The 13,849-nt window shown below is 54.4% G+C and overlaps 6 protein-coding genes across 6 annotated transcripts; 2 read left to right on the forward strand and 4 right to left on the reverse strand.

The window, feature by feature from the left end:
- Positions 1 to 780: 780 nt before the first annotated feature.
- BDW74DRAFT_160149 (uncharacterized protein) lies at positions 781 to 3,068 on the forward strand. Its single transcript, XM_073725566.1, has one exon. The coding sequence runs from the start codon at positions 1,218 to 1,220 to the stop codon at positions 2,733 to 2,735; it is 1,518 nt and encodes a 505-aa protein (XP_073580011.1). The 5' UTR covers positions 781 to 1,217; the 3' UTR covers positions 2,736 to 3,068.
- On the forward strand, positions 3,069 to 4,262 carry BDW74DRAFT_160151 (uncharacterized protein). Its single transcript, XM_073725567.1, has 2 exons — positions 3,069 to 3,319; positions 3,369 to 4,262. Exon 2 carries the CDS (start codon positions 3,379 to 3,381, stop codon positions 3,913 to 3,915), a length of 537 nt encoding a protein of 178 aa, XP_073580012.1. The 5' UTR covers positions 3,069 to 3,319; positions 3,369 to 3,378; the 3' UTR covers positions 3,916 to 4,262.
- Positions 4,263 to 5,316: 1,054 nt separating this feature from the next.
- BDW74DRAFT_181862 (NUDIX hydrolase) lies at positions 5,317 to 6,580 on the reverse strand (the record flags this gene model as incomplete). Its single annotated transcript, XM_073730125.1, has 5 exons — positions 5,317 to 5,618; positions 5,667 to 6,180; positions 6,240 to 6,253; positions 6,316 to 6,472; positions 6,554 to 6,580. 5 exons carry the CDS (start codon positions 6,578 to 6,580, stop codon positions 5,317 to 5,319), a joined length of 1,014 nt encoding a protein of 337 aa, XP_073580013.1.
- A 224-nt stretch (positions 6,581 to 6,804) lies between these two features.
- BDW74DRAFT_160158 (MRS7 family protein) lies at positions 6,805 to 9,128 on the reverse strand. Its single transcript, XM_073725568.1, has 3 exons — positions 8,856 to 9,128; positions 8,253 to 8,776; positions 6,805 to 8,207 (listed from the first exon to the last, which is right to left on the reverse strand). Exons 1-3 carry the CDS (start codon positions 8,920 to 8,922, stop codon positions 7,167 to 7,169), a joined length of 1,632 nt encoding a protein of 543 aa, XP_073580014.1. The 5' UTR covers positions 8,923 to 9,128; the 3' UTR covers positions 6,805 to 7,166.
- Positions 9,129 to 9,304: 176 nt separating this feature from the next.
- On the reverse strand, positions 9,305 to 11,102 carry BDW74DRAFT_84712 (uncharacterized protein). Its single transcript, XM_073733879.1, has one exon. The coding sequence runs from the start codon at positions 10,670 to 10,672 to the stop codon at positions 9,692 to 9,694; it is 981 nt and encodes a 326-aa protein (XP_073580015.1). The 5' UTR covers positions 10,673 to 11,102; the 3' UTR covers positions 9,305 to 9,691.
- Positions 11,103 to 11,126: 24 nt separating this feature from the next.
- On the reverse strand, positions 11,127 to 13,684 carry BDW74DRAFT_160162 (glycerophosphocholine acyltransferase). The gene is made up of 3 exons (XM_073725569.1): positions 13,487 to 13,684; positions 12,419 to 13,291; positions 11,127 to 12,368 (listed from the first exon to the last, which is right to left on the reverse strand). The coding sequence occupies exons 2-3, from the start codon at positions 13,225 to 13,227 to the stop codon at positions 11,645 to 11,647; spliced, it is 1,533 nt and encodes a 510-aa protein (XP_073580016.1). The 5' UTR covers positions 13,228 to 13,291; positions 13,487 to 13,684; the 3' UTR covers positions 11,127 to 11,644.
- Positions 13,685 to 13,849: the final 165 nt, after the last annotated feature.

A 13,849-nucleotide genomic window follows, 5' to 3' on the forward strand; every position in this document is an offset into this window, starting at 1 on the left:
TGAGCACGGAGGACGGAGATGATATCGCATTTCCTTAATCGAAATTAGGTATGGAGCCTCGACTCGGTGAGCGAGCCGAGAGCTCAGCGTCAAACTAAACTAGAGTAGCTAGAGTGAAGATCATGAGCAAACGTTGTTTGTCATTTCGGATTGTTTGCGGAGACGATCGCGTTGCTCTCCACTAGTCAGTCTAGCCCTGCACTCTGGCACTTGCTTTTTACTTTTCACACTCTTAACCCCTAAACAGACAGCTGCCCAGTGCTGCGCTATGCCCGACTTTGCCTGACTCAAAATCGAGGCGACCGGGATTGCAGCCCGCGGGCATCTTCACAACGAGGGCGGCGTGCCTGGCCTGACCCGAGAATCGATCGGGGGCGTCGAGAAAACATGGCACGACCACGTAGAAAAGAAAAAAGAGCGTGGCAGACAAAGAAATGCCGGGGACCATGTGGATCAGACTCAGGACAAAGATGGCGGTTGGGTGGGAGGAGGGTTGAAGGGTGACCGGTCAGATTCGGTCAGCTTCCCAAGCGAACGCTTTCTTTGTCGTGGTTCCGATTGCAGTCCTGTTCATCCAGGGATTTTGCCGACTGGGTAACTCGTTTGACTGGCTCGAGCACTCTTTTGACTTACAGTAGTCTGGTCGTGGCTCGTATCCCGGCTCTTCCAGAAAGGCGCGCTGACAGGCCAGCTGCCCTTTTGAGTTTCCATGGGAGGATCAGGCCGGATGGCAATATTGTTTTTATTTTTATTATTATTCTGGAGAGGGGAGAGGGGAGAAAGCAGAGCGAGGAGGATGAGACTGAGACTCCCTTGCATCGTGTTACCTCACGCTTCCCCATCGCTTACGGTAGCAGTCCAGTCTGTTTTTATTCCTGCTGTTACTTTTACCCTGCAGTCCTCGACCTCAAGGCTTTGACTCTCTTCCTTTCACAGTTTCGACTCTTTGCTGCGAGGAAACGCTCGTCTTTCAGAGAGAACAAAAAAAAAAAAACCTAATAAGACAGCCTCGTTCGGACGCCCATTTTTGGTCCTCAGCCTCCGCTTAACTTATCCCTGTCACACAGCACAGCTGCGCCAGCATATCAACCCAAGCGACGAACGCATTGGCTTATCTTCGCTGCTCGAGCGTCTCCTTCTCTTCGCCAACTTATCTTCTCCCTCTCCCCTCCCTCCCTCCCTCCCTCCTTCCAGAGGGGGATCAAGTCAACCTCACGATGTTGTCCCCCTCGACCTACTCGCTCTCGAGGCAAGCCCCGCCCATCCAGCCCTCGCAGTCGCTCGAAGGCATGGAGAAGGTCATCCCTCCAGGCCTCCCCGTCCCTTACGCCCATACCGTCTCCCGCCTGCACCTGGACAAGCCGCTGCCCGACCTGCCCGAAAACCCGCCAACGCCCTTCATCGGTTCAACCGCCTGGAGCGACGACAGCAGCACCGTCAACAGCTTCGACGACGATCACAGCGTGTCCAGGCCAAGGTCCGCCGAGAGTTACCCCGTCTTCGTCCGGTCAGGCTCGGCCGATCTGCCCGATTTCGTCGATCCCTCCGTCCCCGTCCCCGTCTCCCCGCTGGACCGCACCCCGTCCCCATCCGCAGACCCATATCACCATGAGATCCATCAGAAGCCTGTTCCAACCCTCACCTTTTTGACGACCGAGGATACGCCGCCGGAGTATATTGAGCCTACGCCGCAGCCACACTGGAACCCAGCCCCGCAAGCCGGCCCTAACCACTATTTCCGCGAGAAGAAGTGGGATTTCTTCCCTGAACTCGCGCCCTCGGGTTTACCCCAGACTAACAACTCACCCCGCACTTACACCAACGCCCCGCGCTCACGCAAGAAGGACAGCGGCCGCTCACGATGGATAGCTCTGCCGTCGGAAACGGGAGCAGCGATAGCCAACGACGTCCGCAACTCGTTCCGCTACATCCAGCGCCGTCTTTCACGCAACTCCCTCGAGAAAGCCAAGTCCAAGGAAAACCAGCGGCCCGCAACGGCCCCCAACACCGTCGTATACCCCCGCAGTCCGTACCCAGTCGATCCATCGCCGCGAAGCCAAACTGCCCCGCTACCCGACGCCGACCGCGATAGCTTTACACCACACAGCCATACGAGCGCGGAATCAGATCCTTTGTACGTCAGCCTCAGCGAGACGCAAGTGGTGTCCAACACAGATATCTCCCTCGCCAGCACGCCGACCGGCTCCACGATCTCCGACCAGTCCCTCATCGCACTAGAAAGAGAAAGCCACCTCGAGACGCCGATGCCCCCAAACAAACAACCCGCCGTCCCGATCTCCTCCTATCAACGCTACGGCGCCGCCATCTGGGATAAATCAGGCAAGGAGAAGAAACGGCTCAGCTACCCTCGACAAACCCCGCGCGTGCGGTTCCCAAAGTACCGACACAGTGGTCGTCGGGAATCGACAATCAGGGATACCGCTACCTTGTCTGTGTCACCCCTCAACCCGAAGCTCTCGGCCTCCTCGCCAGCCCTAGCGTCGCCGTCAGGGTCCGGCCTACACCAGGGAACCCGACACGCGGTGAGAGTTCTACAAGACGGGACCAGCCACGTGCTCGTCGCGATTGACGGCGCGAGGAAGAAGATTATTCACTCGGGTTTAGGCAACGCATCCGAGTCGAGACTGGATAGGAAGCGGACGGAGCTGAAGTCTCAGATCCGTCTCGTTGGGCCGGTCAATCCGTATTCTTATGGGAATGATCCATGGATCTAGTCATTACGTTGGTGTCCGTCTGTCCTTGAGCGTTTCTTTTTGTTTCACATTTTCTTTTTCTTCAGTTGACTCGGATCACTCGACTCGTGCTTTTTTTGCTTTTGTTTTATTCAGCGTCACATCACATCACATCTCATCCTCATCATTTGTCGGATCCATTGATACCTATTTGTTTTGATTGGTTCACAGCCCTTTGTTTATCTAGCTAGCCTGGTGTCATGGAGTTAATATCGGCGGCATATCTTGAGATATACAATTTGCATCTATCATTACTTAGCTTAACTCCCTAGTCTTACTATTGTTGTGATATAATGACCACCTTTGGCGACTCCCATCTCCCTCCATGTCAGCAGTCTACCAAGGTTGGACGTCGGTCCGTTTTAGAATCTCCTAGACGCAGCCAACGATGTAGCGACACACTGTCGTTGCAGCGACCACCCCAGAACCTAACCCGGCCAGTCGAATCAAGCTCCACGGATGTGAGTCCTTGTCTCATGTTGATCCTGATCTCAACCCTAGCTAAGACACTGACTGATCACCGCCGACAGAAACTCTGAACTGACACTGACAGCCCCGGCCGATACCTAAATCCAGAACGTCAAAATACGCCACTTACAAGGCTAGACTACTTGCCGAAACCCCAATGTCTCGCAACGTCAGCCAGGTGACGGTGATGAGATTCGATCACCATTACGATCAGCGACGAACGTTGAGAGTGTCTCGTAATCTCCGACTGAGACAGAAGAAATCCTGTCATCCACCCGAGACACTTCTTCATCGGTTATCCTCGTGTAACCACCCTAACCGCCGCGCAGCTGCTGTCAGCCTGTCAGCATCAGCGTTCGTCAGTGTCAGCGCCATCGCCGCCGGCACTTCTGCAGACTTCGTAGCTCAATCCCAGTCGAAACTCAGTTTCAGTCCAGAAGACGGCGACATTTTCGATACCCGCACCTCCAGATTTCAGCCACGACCCTCTAGGGCAGCAATGCACGCGGCACAACACCACAAGGCCCGACCCAAACCACCCTTTCGCCCCCAAACCAGACAGAGTAGCAATCCACTTCAGTCCATTCCAATTCATTCCAGCGAGAAATTACCCGGAATCCCCCTATTCACCGTAGCCAATACGTTGCAGCAGCAGCGCAGGCACAGGCACAGGCACAGGCCCGTTAGAAGTTAGGCGTCCTGTCCTCCATCACTACCCTGTAAAGTCGAAGTGTAACGGTAAGGAGCTCGGATCGCATGGCGACCCGCACCTACCACCTGCACCAAGTCTGACAGCGGAACCTATGTATGCTACCGGTGCACTGGGCGATTTCACGACGGTGCATTAGCATTGGCAATAGCGGGGTCAGTGGTCACGGAACCTTACCGACACCGTACCCCAGGAACTGCAACGCACCCGAGCTTTTATTAGCGGAGCTGAGAAGTGACAGGTTGCTGCTGTGTAGCGCTGAAGGCCGATCTTAACGGCGTCTTCCCTGTCCATTGTCCTGACCGGGTTAGGTCCGCCTGCGTAGCGTAAGCGCATCAGAGGCGAATTGATTCGAAGGTGAAGCCCGAGATGACAGCCAGTAGGAAAATAGGGAAGTGGGCAAATCCCGCAGCCAACTGCCCAGTGCGTAGCGTACAGGAGGAAGGACTGTGTAACCGGGCCCAGGATCCAGCAGGGGCCAACCTTGGAAGGCTCAAGACTAGGCCATGCATCTCGGGTAAGTGCATTGGCTGGCCGCTGGCAGCTGCAGTTGCAGTTGCAGTTGCCAGTCACAGCTCATGGCTTCTCTCTGGTCAGAGATCAGCCATCAGGATCATAAGGTTACGGACCAACTCACCACGCAACCAGGTCGGGGATTCGGGGACCTGGAGACTGTGGTTTGGCTGCTGGCTGCTGACGGCGTTAGTGCTGCCACTGCAAGCTGCGAACTGCAAGTCCGCTCGCTGCATCGGAGCACAGTCCATCAATCTCCAATTCTCGAAGCCGGGGAAGATGGGCTAGAGCGTAGCAGGCTAGTGTACGTAAGTGTCTTGCAGTTGCAACATGCTTGGTCCAGCTGGAGCGCCGTGAAGAATTACGGTGTACATGGACCCAGTTATCGTGTGCATAAGTGCTTAGCTTGGCCTTCGACCTTGCACATAGGCCGTAGGGGTAGCCCAGGCACGAGGGGTGTCTCCATTCGCCCGCCATCTGTATCTAGGTTAAGGTGGTCGGGTCCAATAAGGTCTTCAACGGTGACATGGATATTTCAGAGTTGGTGTTTTTGGAGGTTAAGCCCTAATTCAGTGGGTAAACTCGAGTCTATATTGCTATACCCATGCTCATTCTACCCCATGGTCAAAGCGAAGAGATGAAGTGACTACTTCTCTGCAGCTCACCTCTCCACACAGCCTAGACCTAGAAGACTGTATGCGGTATGTAGTCTACCTTAGCTACGCCGATGCCGATGCCACACCGCTACCCGCCTTGCAAATGCAGTCCAGTTCTATACGGTAGATGCAAGTTATATACACCCGACCCAAAGGCCAATCCCCTCCAAACACGCGGCGTACCACGAGTATCGGTAGGGTCTAGTCTAGCAGGAAATCAAATCTTCGGGCCTAACTTTCCCCTCCTCCTTAACCGCGCAATCAACTCCTCATCGCCCGAATGCGTATTATGCTCGAACTCCGGCTCAGCGGCATATGCAATCCGGGCGACGTCGACGAGGATCCGTGCCGTCATGCCGAAGACTCTGTACCGGATGATGGATTCTGAGTCATCCTGATGTTCTCGGTGCTGTCTCTCCTCCTGCTGCTCGAGTTTATGGACAGCCTCCTCCTGCGCTTCATGGTGCGGACGCGGTTTCACTACCCGTCCCGGATCGACGGGGACGAAGAATTGGTGCACTGCGTCATTAGCATCACCTTCTAGGTATGCGCAAGAAGATAACATACTCCTCCATTGCGTCCCCTTAAACTCATTCCAAACGCCCCGATACCACCCCTCATCCCCCGTCTCCGCCTCCTCAACCTGCGACCCCGGTTTCCCCCTCGCATCCCCAACAGGCTTCAGCGTCAAAAAGTCCCTAAACGGCGCGGTGAAAACCGCCGCGACCTCTCTTGCATCGAGTCTCGGGATGAGCGTGATCTCCGGATCCGCGTTCTCGCCCGTCTTCTCGTCGAATGTGTGTAGGAGCGCGACGCAAGGGCGAACGACGAGTTCCGTCCGCGCCAGCGAGCACGGGATCTCGCAGAGGTGTTCTACGCTGAAGGGGTGTGGGAGGGGCTGGTTTAGATTCGGTAGTCCGATTTCTTCGTGGGCTTCGCGCCGTGCGGTTTGGAGGGGGGTTTCGGATAGGGAGTCGGATTTTCCTGGTCTAGACTTAGCATGTAGCTTACGGGTTTGGGCAGCATTGAGCTGCTGGGGCATGGGGCGGCTCACCACCGGGTAAAGCAGCTTGGCCTGCATCTATATCGTAAATAGAGTAAGCAATCAACCTTTAATTCAGCCTAGCTTCGATCTTATACTCGGTAGCCAAGAGCTAACCCCAGTACAAGAGCCACCACGGGTACAAGCCCCAGCTAATGGGAGGGCAAGACATACAAGAACTAAGCGTACTCGCCCGAATCGTCAACACAACCCTGAGGTTCCCATTCGCATCCGCATAAAGCAGAAGCAGGACTGCTGCGCGGCGCGACAGCGGAACAAGATCGTAGCTGGTTGGTGGCGGCTTGAACGCTCTCAGGCGGTTGATTGCTTCCTGTAGGTGCATGTTAGAATCTTTCAGGCCAAGGTACGGAGAATTCGAGTAAACGTGTGCCCGTCCAGCAGACGGGCGTACCTGCGAAGCCGCATTCAGGCGGGGCATATCTCCCAAGGACGTTGTAGAGCTTGATCTGGAATTGGATGGATGACGATACCGGTATCGGGGTGTGGAGAACAAAGATGAACAGAGTATGGGGTTGGGGCTGGGCCCGGCGCTGGAATGGCGGGGGGTGCGTAGGGCGCGAAGAAACGGCGCTCCTCGCATGCTTTTACGACGGAGATTGTAAAAAGAACCGGGTGCCTGGTTAAATAAGTGATGAAAGGAGATGATTGGGTGCGGAGGAGATGGAGAGAGCTGGGGAGGAGAGGTTGGGCCGAGGTTGCGGAGTTACGCTGAGGCTGTGGAACCGAGCAGCGGAACTACAACAGTATGACGAACACCACCATATATTCAGATATAAGAATGTACAGTTTATATATTGTTCAGGTACATATCCAGTGCAGTAAATCCGCCGTTTATCGTCCAACGATGACGCTCCAACCGCCATCTTTCGGTAAATCAAATCAATAACCCTCGCTCCCCCTATCTATAAGAACACAAGGAAATAAAAAGTAGACAGTAGTGGGTGCAAAAACAAGTCTATCGTACAACATAACACAAACAAAAAGGCAGAAACAGAAGAGGTAACCTATTTGTTTTCCTTCTTCTCGTTCTGTACGGCCGGCTCGGAAGCCTTTTCAGCCTTCTCGCCCTCCTCCATCGCCTCGGACGCCTCACCGGACTGACTGGCCTCGTACTTGTTCTCGTCGTCAATATCCTCGGTGTCCTTAGGCGCGGCCACACCCTTCTCCTCGTTCTCGCTGTTCTGCTGGTTCTCCTCATCGATGAGCTCCTGCTGCTCCTTGATAACCTCGAGACGCTGCTTGTTGGTGGCAGCACCCTCGGCGTTGTGAACCTCGAGCTCGATCTCGTGGAAGAGCTCCTCAGGGATACTGGACAGAACGGACTGAAGGGACTCAATCTGAGACGACATCTCGGCCTCCTTGCCGCCCTGTGCGTAAACATAGGCGTTGCTGAGGACGAGCAGGGTCGAGGGAACACCCTGCTTCAGACGGAGTTCAAGCCACTGACTGATATCCTCGCGCAGGCGAGCGGGGGAGACACCGTGGGTGCGGATACCTCGAGAGGCACAAGCCATCTGCAACTCAGGCACAGAAAGCGACTCAACGCCTTCGTAGGAAATGGCGCGGTCGTCACGCTTGATCTGGCGCATGCGGTGGCGAATGTTGTACCGAAGCATGGCGTCGGTGCCGAATGTGTTGAGGTTCATGTACTTGCAAATACCAACCAGCTGTGGTCGGGACAGGTTGTCGAGAGTAAGATCATCCTTGAAGATCTTGCACACCTTGATGACATCTTCAGCCGAGGGCGTCTCGCCGGTAGTTCTGATCTTCTTGAAGAACTCGGCAAACTCCTCGTTCTTAACACTCGCCGCCGTCACAGGCAGACCCGATTCCTTCAGAGTGTTCTTCAAGAAGGTAGAGACCTCCTTTCGGGTAGAGCTCAGGCTCAGCGCCTTCTTCTCCCGGGCGGACTTGCCCTCGTATGTGCTGGGTAGGAGGTTGGGGAACAGCTTGAGCGCGATGGGCAGCAGAAGTTCCGCGAATGGGATGATGACAAACATGGAGAATGGGATCAACCGACCGAGATCCGTCACAGTGCGTTTAAGCTAAACCGTCAGCATGCCAACTGGAACCAGGCGAGAGAAACCAACCTGTCTGTGCTCCCTCCGGCTAAGCTCATAACCACCCGCCATCTTCAGCGCCAACCGGGAACTAATGCGAACCTCAGTCGCAAGAAGCTTTGTGCCATCCCAGTAATGCTGAACCTCCTTCTTGATCTTCTGTCCGATCGTCAATTTCTTCGCCTCCTTCTTCGGCTCCTCGCCACCCTTCTTGTCCTTCTCCTCCGCAGCGCTCTTTACCAGGTCGCTTTCCTTGCTAGCACTCTGGACAATCTGCGGCTGGACTGACAGCGCTCCCTCGGGGTTTGTCTCTTGGTTTGCCTTCGCACTGGCGGACTGCGCCTGGTCGACGGGGATCGACTTCTTGGCCTGCTCCGCATTGAAACCAGGGGGCGGGAGGTTCGACGGGCCGGATGTGTTTGTGGATTGTTCTGTAGCGTATCCGCGCTTCGGAACGAGAATGGCAAGGGCGGTTACTTGGGAGGGGAAGTTTCGGCTGTTGTAGCGGAGGCCAGCTGCGGCCGCTCCTAGAGCTCCGGCGTAGCGCTGTCGGGCTGGAAAAGCAAGATAAAAATAAGCAACTGGAGAAGCGCACAGCGGTACGCGTAGATTGTCGCTCAAAACCAGACTCACCAATGGAGTTGGGCCTCAGCACCGGGTTGATGCGCACAAGACGAGCGGACCTCATACTGGCAGACATGGCGGATGTTGGGATGCTCAAATGAGCGAGCGGAAACAATAAATAGACACAACAACTCTAGCGGAAAGTTCTAGAGCACTTGAACAGACTGTTGGTATGTGCAAAATCGATGATTGGAGATGCGATGAATGACAGGCAATGATGTGTCCGCCAGCTCATTTGCAAGAAAGTCCGCAAGCAGACCCGGAGGCGGTGTCCACGTGACCCGGAGTTACGTGTATTCTCCGATCGACCCAGGCCTTTTCCACGGCCAATGCTTATCCAACTCCCCCGGCCCAATCTCGGGATTTGCCAAATGCCTCACTAAACATAAACCAGCTTATTGGCCATCGTCCGCAAGCCGGGATGTTCGTAGGGGCATTCCATTTGCCCCTCAGTGGTGCCCGAATCTGCACGCTGGCGCAAGTGCGTCTTTCGGTCTCGGATAGCCTCAGCCCGACCTGAAATCCCTCTCAATGTTTGTTGCTTTAGCAGGTGAAAGCGCTCGACCAAGAGCACACGGCGGCCGACAGCAGACACCTTTCAATCCCTGTATTGCGCAATCTGGGAACCCTTGCAAAGTGACAGAGCGCCATCATACCCCGCTACTCTGCTCTGGCTCGATATGGAGTCCTTGTGACCTTCTAGAATCCGCTCGGGCCAGCACATTACCGCGAAATAATATGAGACACTCGATTAAGTCCAATGCTATTACTGCACAACCCACAGCGCCATACTAACAAAAAGCCCCAAACCACGTACCCAAAGCAGACAAAAGAAAGAGAAAAGCTCAGTTCAACCCCTTCAACTCAAACAACGCCCTCTCCTCCTCCCCCACAGCAAGATTCCTCACAGTCCACTCCCACAAATCCTCCTGCTTGCCAATCTCATAACTCACCTTACTCGACTTAATCTCTTTCTTCCCCTCATAGTAAAGCCCACTCTTCCCCGCAACGTCCTTATCCCCCGCAACCCACGCAAGAGCCTGCCCAGACTCCTCCGCAGAATGAATATTCGGCATAACCAGCAACCTCAGCAGCGGCAGAACACGCGGGAGAACAAACGTCCAGACAAACTTCATCAGGCCGCCCGCGTCACGAGCCAGGCCCGTGCCGGGAACCATACCGGGGTCAAAGGCCGCAATGGTCCAGTTCTTGTGGTCTGCGCCGCTTCGGTTCCGGAGGTCAGACAGGCGGCGCTCGAGCGCGTACGTCCAGAGGATATTAGCTAACTTGCTGGTTGTGTAGCGCTGGCGGCCGGGGAGATCGACGTTCTCGCCGGTTGGGCGGGCGAGCTGTTCGGCGGAGGTGTACTCGGCGTCCGGCATGCCTGTTTTCTGCTCGGGGTCGTGGGTCCCGCTAGCCGTTACCACAATGCGAGCTGTCTGGGCAAGGTGCGGAGTAAGAAGAGCGAAGAGCAGCGCATGGCCGAGGTGGTTGATAGCGAAGGTTTTCTCGTAGCCGTCGTCCGTGTAGCTCACTTCATTGGGGAACTGGAGGCCTGCGTTGAAGAGCAGGTGTGTGATTGGGGGGTTGTTTTCCTCAGCCCATTTCTTGACGAAGAGCCGGACTTGCGATAAGCTGGCGAGGTCGAGGCGCTGGTAGTGTACGTTCTTTTGGCCGGTTATGCAGTTGATTGTGCCGGCTGCGTTGTTGGGGTCGCTGCGCGAGACGATGGTGATGCGGTGGTTTGGGTATTGGCGGGCGAGGGCGACGGTGCACTGGAAGCCTAGGCCGGCGGTGCCGCCGGTGATGAGGATGGAGGAGGACATGATGAGTGGTGTTTGTTGATGATAATGATCATTTCGAAGGAGGGAGTTTGTTGAATATATACTACGATGGTAGAGCTATGCGGGATAGCGGGCGTAGCAGAGCGAAACGCGAGCGGACGAGTAGGAAGCGATAGCGAAAGGACCCAAGACAAAGATCAAGACCAAAGCAGCAGCAGCTCCTTGTCGTTATCGGGCTTGAATAACTATCTCCAGGCTATATCCCCGCCTGGGCGTTCTGCAATCCTAAGTCTGTCATCGAGCTCTCGGTAGGCGGAGGTAAGGTTATTATGGCTGATATCAGCCATATAGATCTGCATTTTGGGACTCCATCCACCACGGAGTAGACGAGCGGAGATATGGCTAAACGAACGCCAAGCGAGATGCCTAGATTCGAATGGACGCTAGAATGCTCTAGGCTTCTATGTTTAGCGCTCCGACCCGGGGTTAACTATAGCAACAGTGTATATCAAGAACTCGAATTATATAATCAGTCTAATCATCTATATCTGAGCGAGGATACAACCAATAAGGAAAGTCAGTATAGGAATCATTCTTAAAGCATGTCTTCATAAATAAGTCGCAAATCAAACGAGCCATAAGTGCAAAGGCTATAACGAAGGAACGACCGGCGAATGAAGTTGGGTATCATGGTGACCATCTAGGTGCGACAGGAATTCCAAGTATTACTCCAGGAGAAAGGATAGGGGCATTAGGGTAGTTGTGGTGCTGGAAAAGACAGCAGTATCTCGAAGAATTAGCAGTCTGCGCGACTGCCGTGGTAGGGCCTGAATATATGATGGCTCGCTTCGTGTTGCCACCAATATGAGGGCCAAGCAAGGAGCATCTCATATTCCGCCATAAGACTCATAAAAGCAATCAAATGTTCTCGTGCCCTAGATAACACCATGCAAGCCATATTGTTGGCGTTGCGAGGTCTATCGTGGCATGTGGTCTCTGTGAGTTACCGATCGTTCACTTCTTTGTGCCGCCCTCAATAGCAGTCGAAACCCCAGTGGAATCGAGAAGGGGGATTTTCTCAATGTTGCCGTTGTCCGAGCTTCCCTTAGCAGACATGTAGTCCGACTGTTTGCCTTCAGGTTGAGCAGCAGCGGAAGCCATACCGGGAGTCATCGGAGCCATCGCTCCCTCTGGACTAGACTGCCACTGAGCAACCTCTTTCCTCAACTGCTCGAGTTCTTTCTGGAAGCGCTTGCCGAACACGTCGATATAATAGGTGGCTCCGTTATGGATACTCAAGATGAAAAGGCTAGTAATGAATGCTCCACTGGCCCATCGGTACCAAAGCCAGATTGGGCAAGGGATCATGGTCAGCAGGGCGTAGAGATACTGGATCATCATGAACGCGGGAGCTTGAAGTGACTCTGGGAGACTGAGGACAAGCCGACCGATCCAGGCCTTGGCGTACGACTTGCGGAGCCAGGTGAAGCTTGTTGGGCGGCCGGCTGCGATTTTGTCTGCGCGGCGGACGGTGATAAATAAGTGGTAGGATAATTGCCAGATCATGTACGGGACTGTCGCCCAGATCATCATTGAGAATAGTCCGAAACGCTCAGGGGAGCCAGGCTCGCTGGTTTTGACGTCGTAGATGGCCGGAAACCTTTCCTTCAACACGTCCAAAGGCGTAAGGTGGACCAGGCAATGGAGAGTCACAGGAGGCATGATGTGGATGAAGAGACTGACAAAGTTAGTCGATCGCAATCTAGATTAAGAAGGTTTGAAACATACCTGACGACTTTGTCCATGCTATGAAAGACCATAGAATTCCGCCACATGGCAATCGCAACTGCGTTATTACCAAAGGTCAAGCAGAAAGTGCTGATGAAGAGCCTCTTCGACTGCGGGAACACCCATAGAGAGAGCATGCAAAGCACATTGACAAAGTAGCAGAGATCAGCCAGGAAATAGTGGTAGCCGATCGCATGGTATCTGTAGAACCTGATCGGCATAAAGTAGGCAAGCTGCACGCTGAACCAGATGTAGAAGTATTCGGGAAACGATCCGAGCAGGTATCCGCTGATGAAGATGTTGAGAACACCCGCTATGAACGATATCTTTTCTCGGAGGGTAACCGCAGCAGCTGCATTCCATCGTTGCGACAAGCGCTCTACCCCGTTCTTCATCCGACGGCGGTATTTCTCCAGCTGCTCATCGGCGGTCGGTACTCTCCGTTTCCACTCACCCACGACCCGGTCTCTGGCATTCTTCGAGGTTGACCGTAGCTTTTCCTGCTGCTTCTTCACTTTCTCTCTCTGCGAGCTGAGCGAGCGCTGTAGCCTCTCGAGCCTCTGCGACAGAGACAGGTTGTCGAGGAGGTCAAAAACAGTGAGCTGGTCGAGCGGTGGAAACGTTTCCCAGTCATCTTGGTAGGAGAAGGAGTTGCGCGACAGGCGAGGTCGGGTAGACGGGGAGCCTGGAGGGGAGTAGTAGTCCGATTCAGAGTCCAAGATATCTTCCAAAGCCGCAGGGTGTAGCTCAGGCGTTTCTCTGCCCTTCGTGTCCGACGTCCTCCGCTGATGGGCTCCGCCTTCGTCCATGATAAGTTTCTGCTGAAATGTGAATATTGTAGGGCCGTGGCGGCTGTCGTGCGGGTATGACCGACTGAGGAAGCGCGAGAGTGTTAGCAAGCCCATATCTCGCGCTGGCAGAGATTCCGCAGTATGATGTAAACAAGTCACTTGCACTCGCAGGCGAGGAGGCGGCAGGGTGAAAGGAGGTAATAGGCGATATGAACGGAAGAATGAAGGGATCAAGTCATGAAAGCCTTATCGAGAAAGCGGGGGTTTATAGCCTTACCTCTGCTTGCGGCACCGCGTTGTCTTCAGGACCGACTAGTTGGGTCGTACCTAGACGAAGTTTGGTTGGGTTGGGGTAAAGACACAGATGCACCAGTGACCGTCAACGTCCGATGCGCATGACCATGGACCAGTGTTGAGGGCTAGACAATCAGAGGGACTAGATTCAAGCACGGGGCGCTGGAGGAGGGAAGACGAACAAAGAGGCGATGATGAGGTTAGGAGCTGGGACAACAAACAGGAATGACGATGTTTTGCGTGTGCTTGTGTCATAGGCCTTGATTGGCCAAAGCTCCGCCCGGAGTCTGGCCACGGGATCGCCGTCATGGGCGGGGCCGGTGATCCAGTTGATACCTTAGTATCA

The sequence above is a fragment of the Aspergillus multicolor genome, assembly GCF_047715735.1.
Source record: "Aspergillus multicolor strain CBS 133.54 unplaced genomic scaffold BDW74scaffold_31, whole genome shotgun sequence".
NCBI lineage: Eukaryota > Fungi > Ascomycota > Eurotiomycetes > Eurotiales > Aspergillaceae > Aspergillus > Aspergillus multicolor.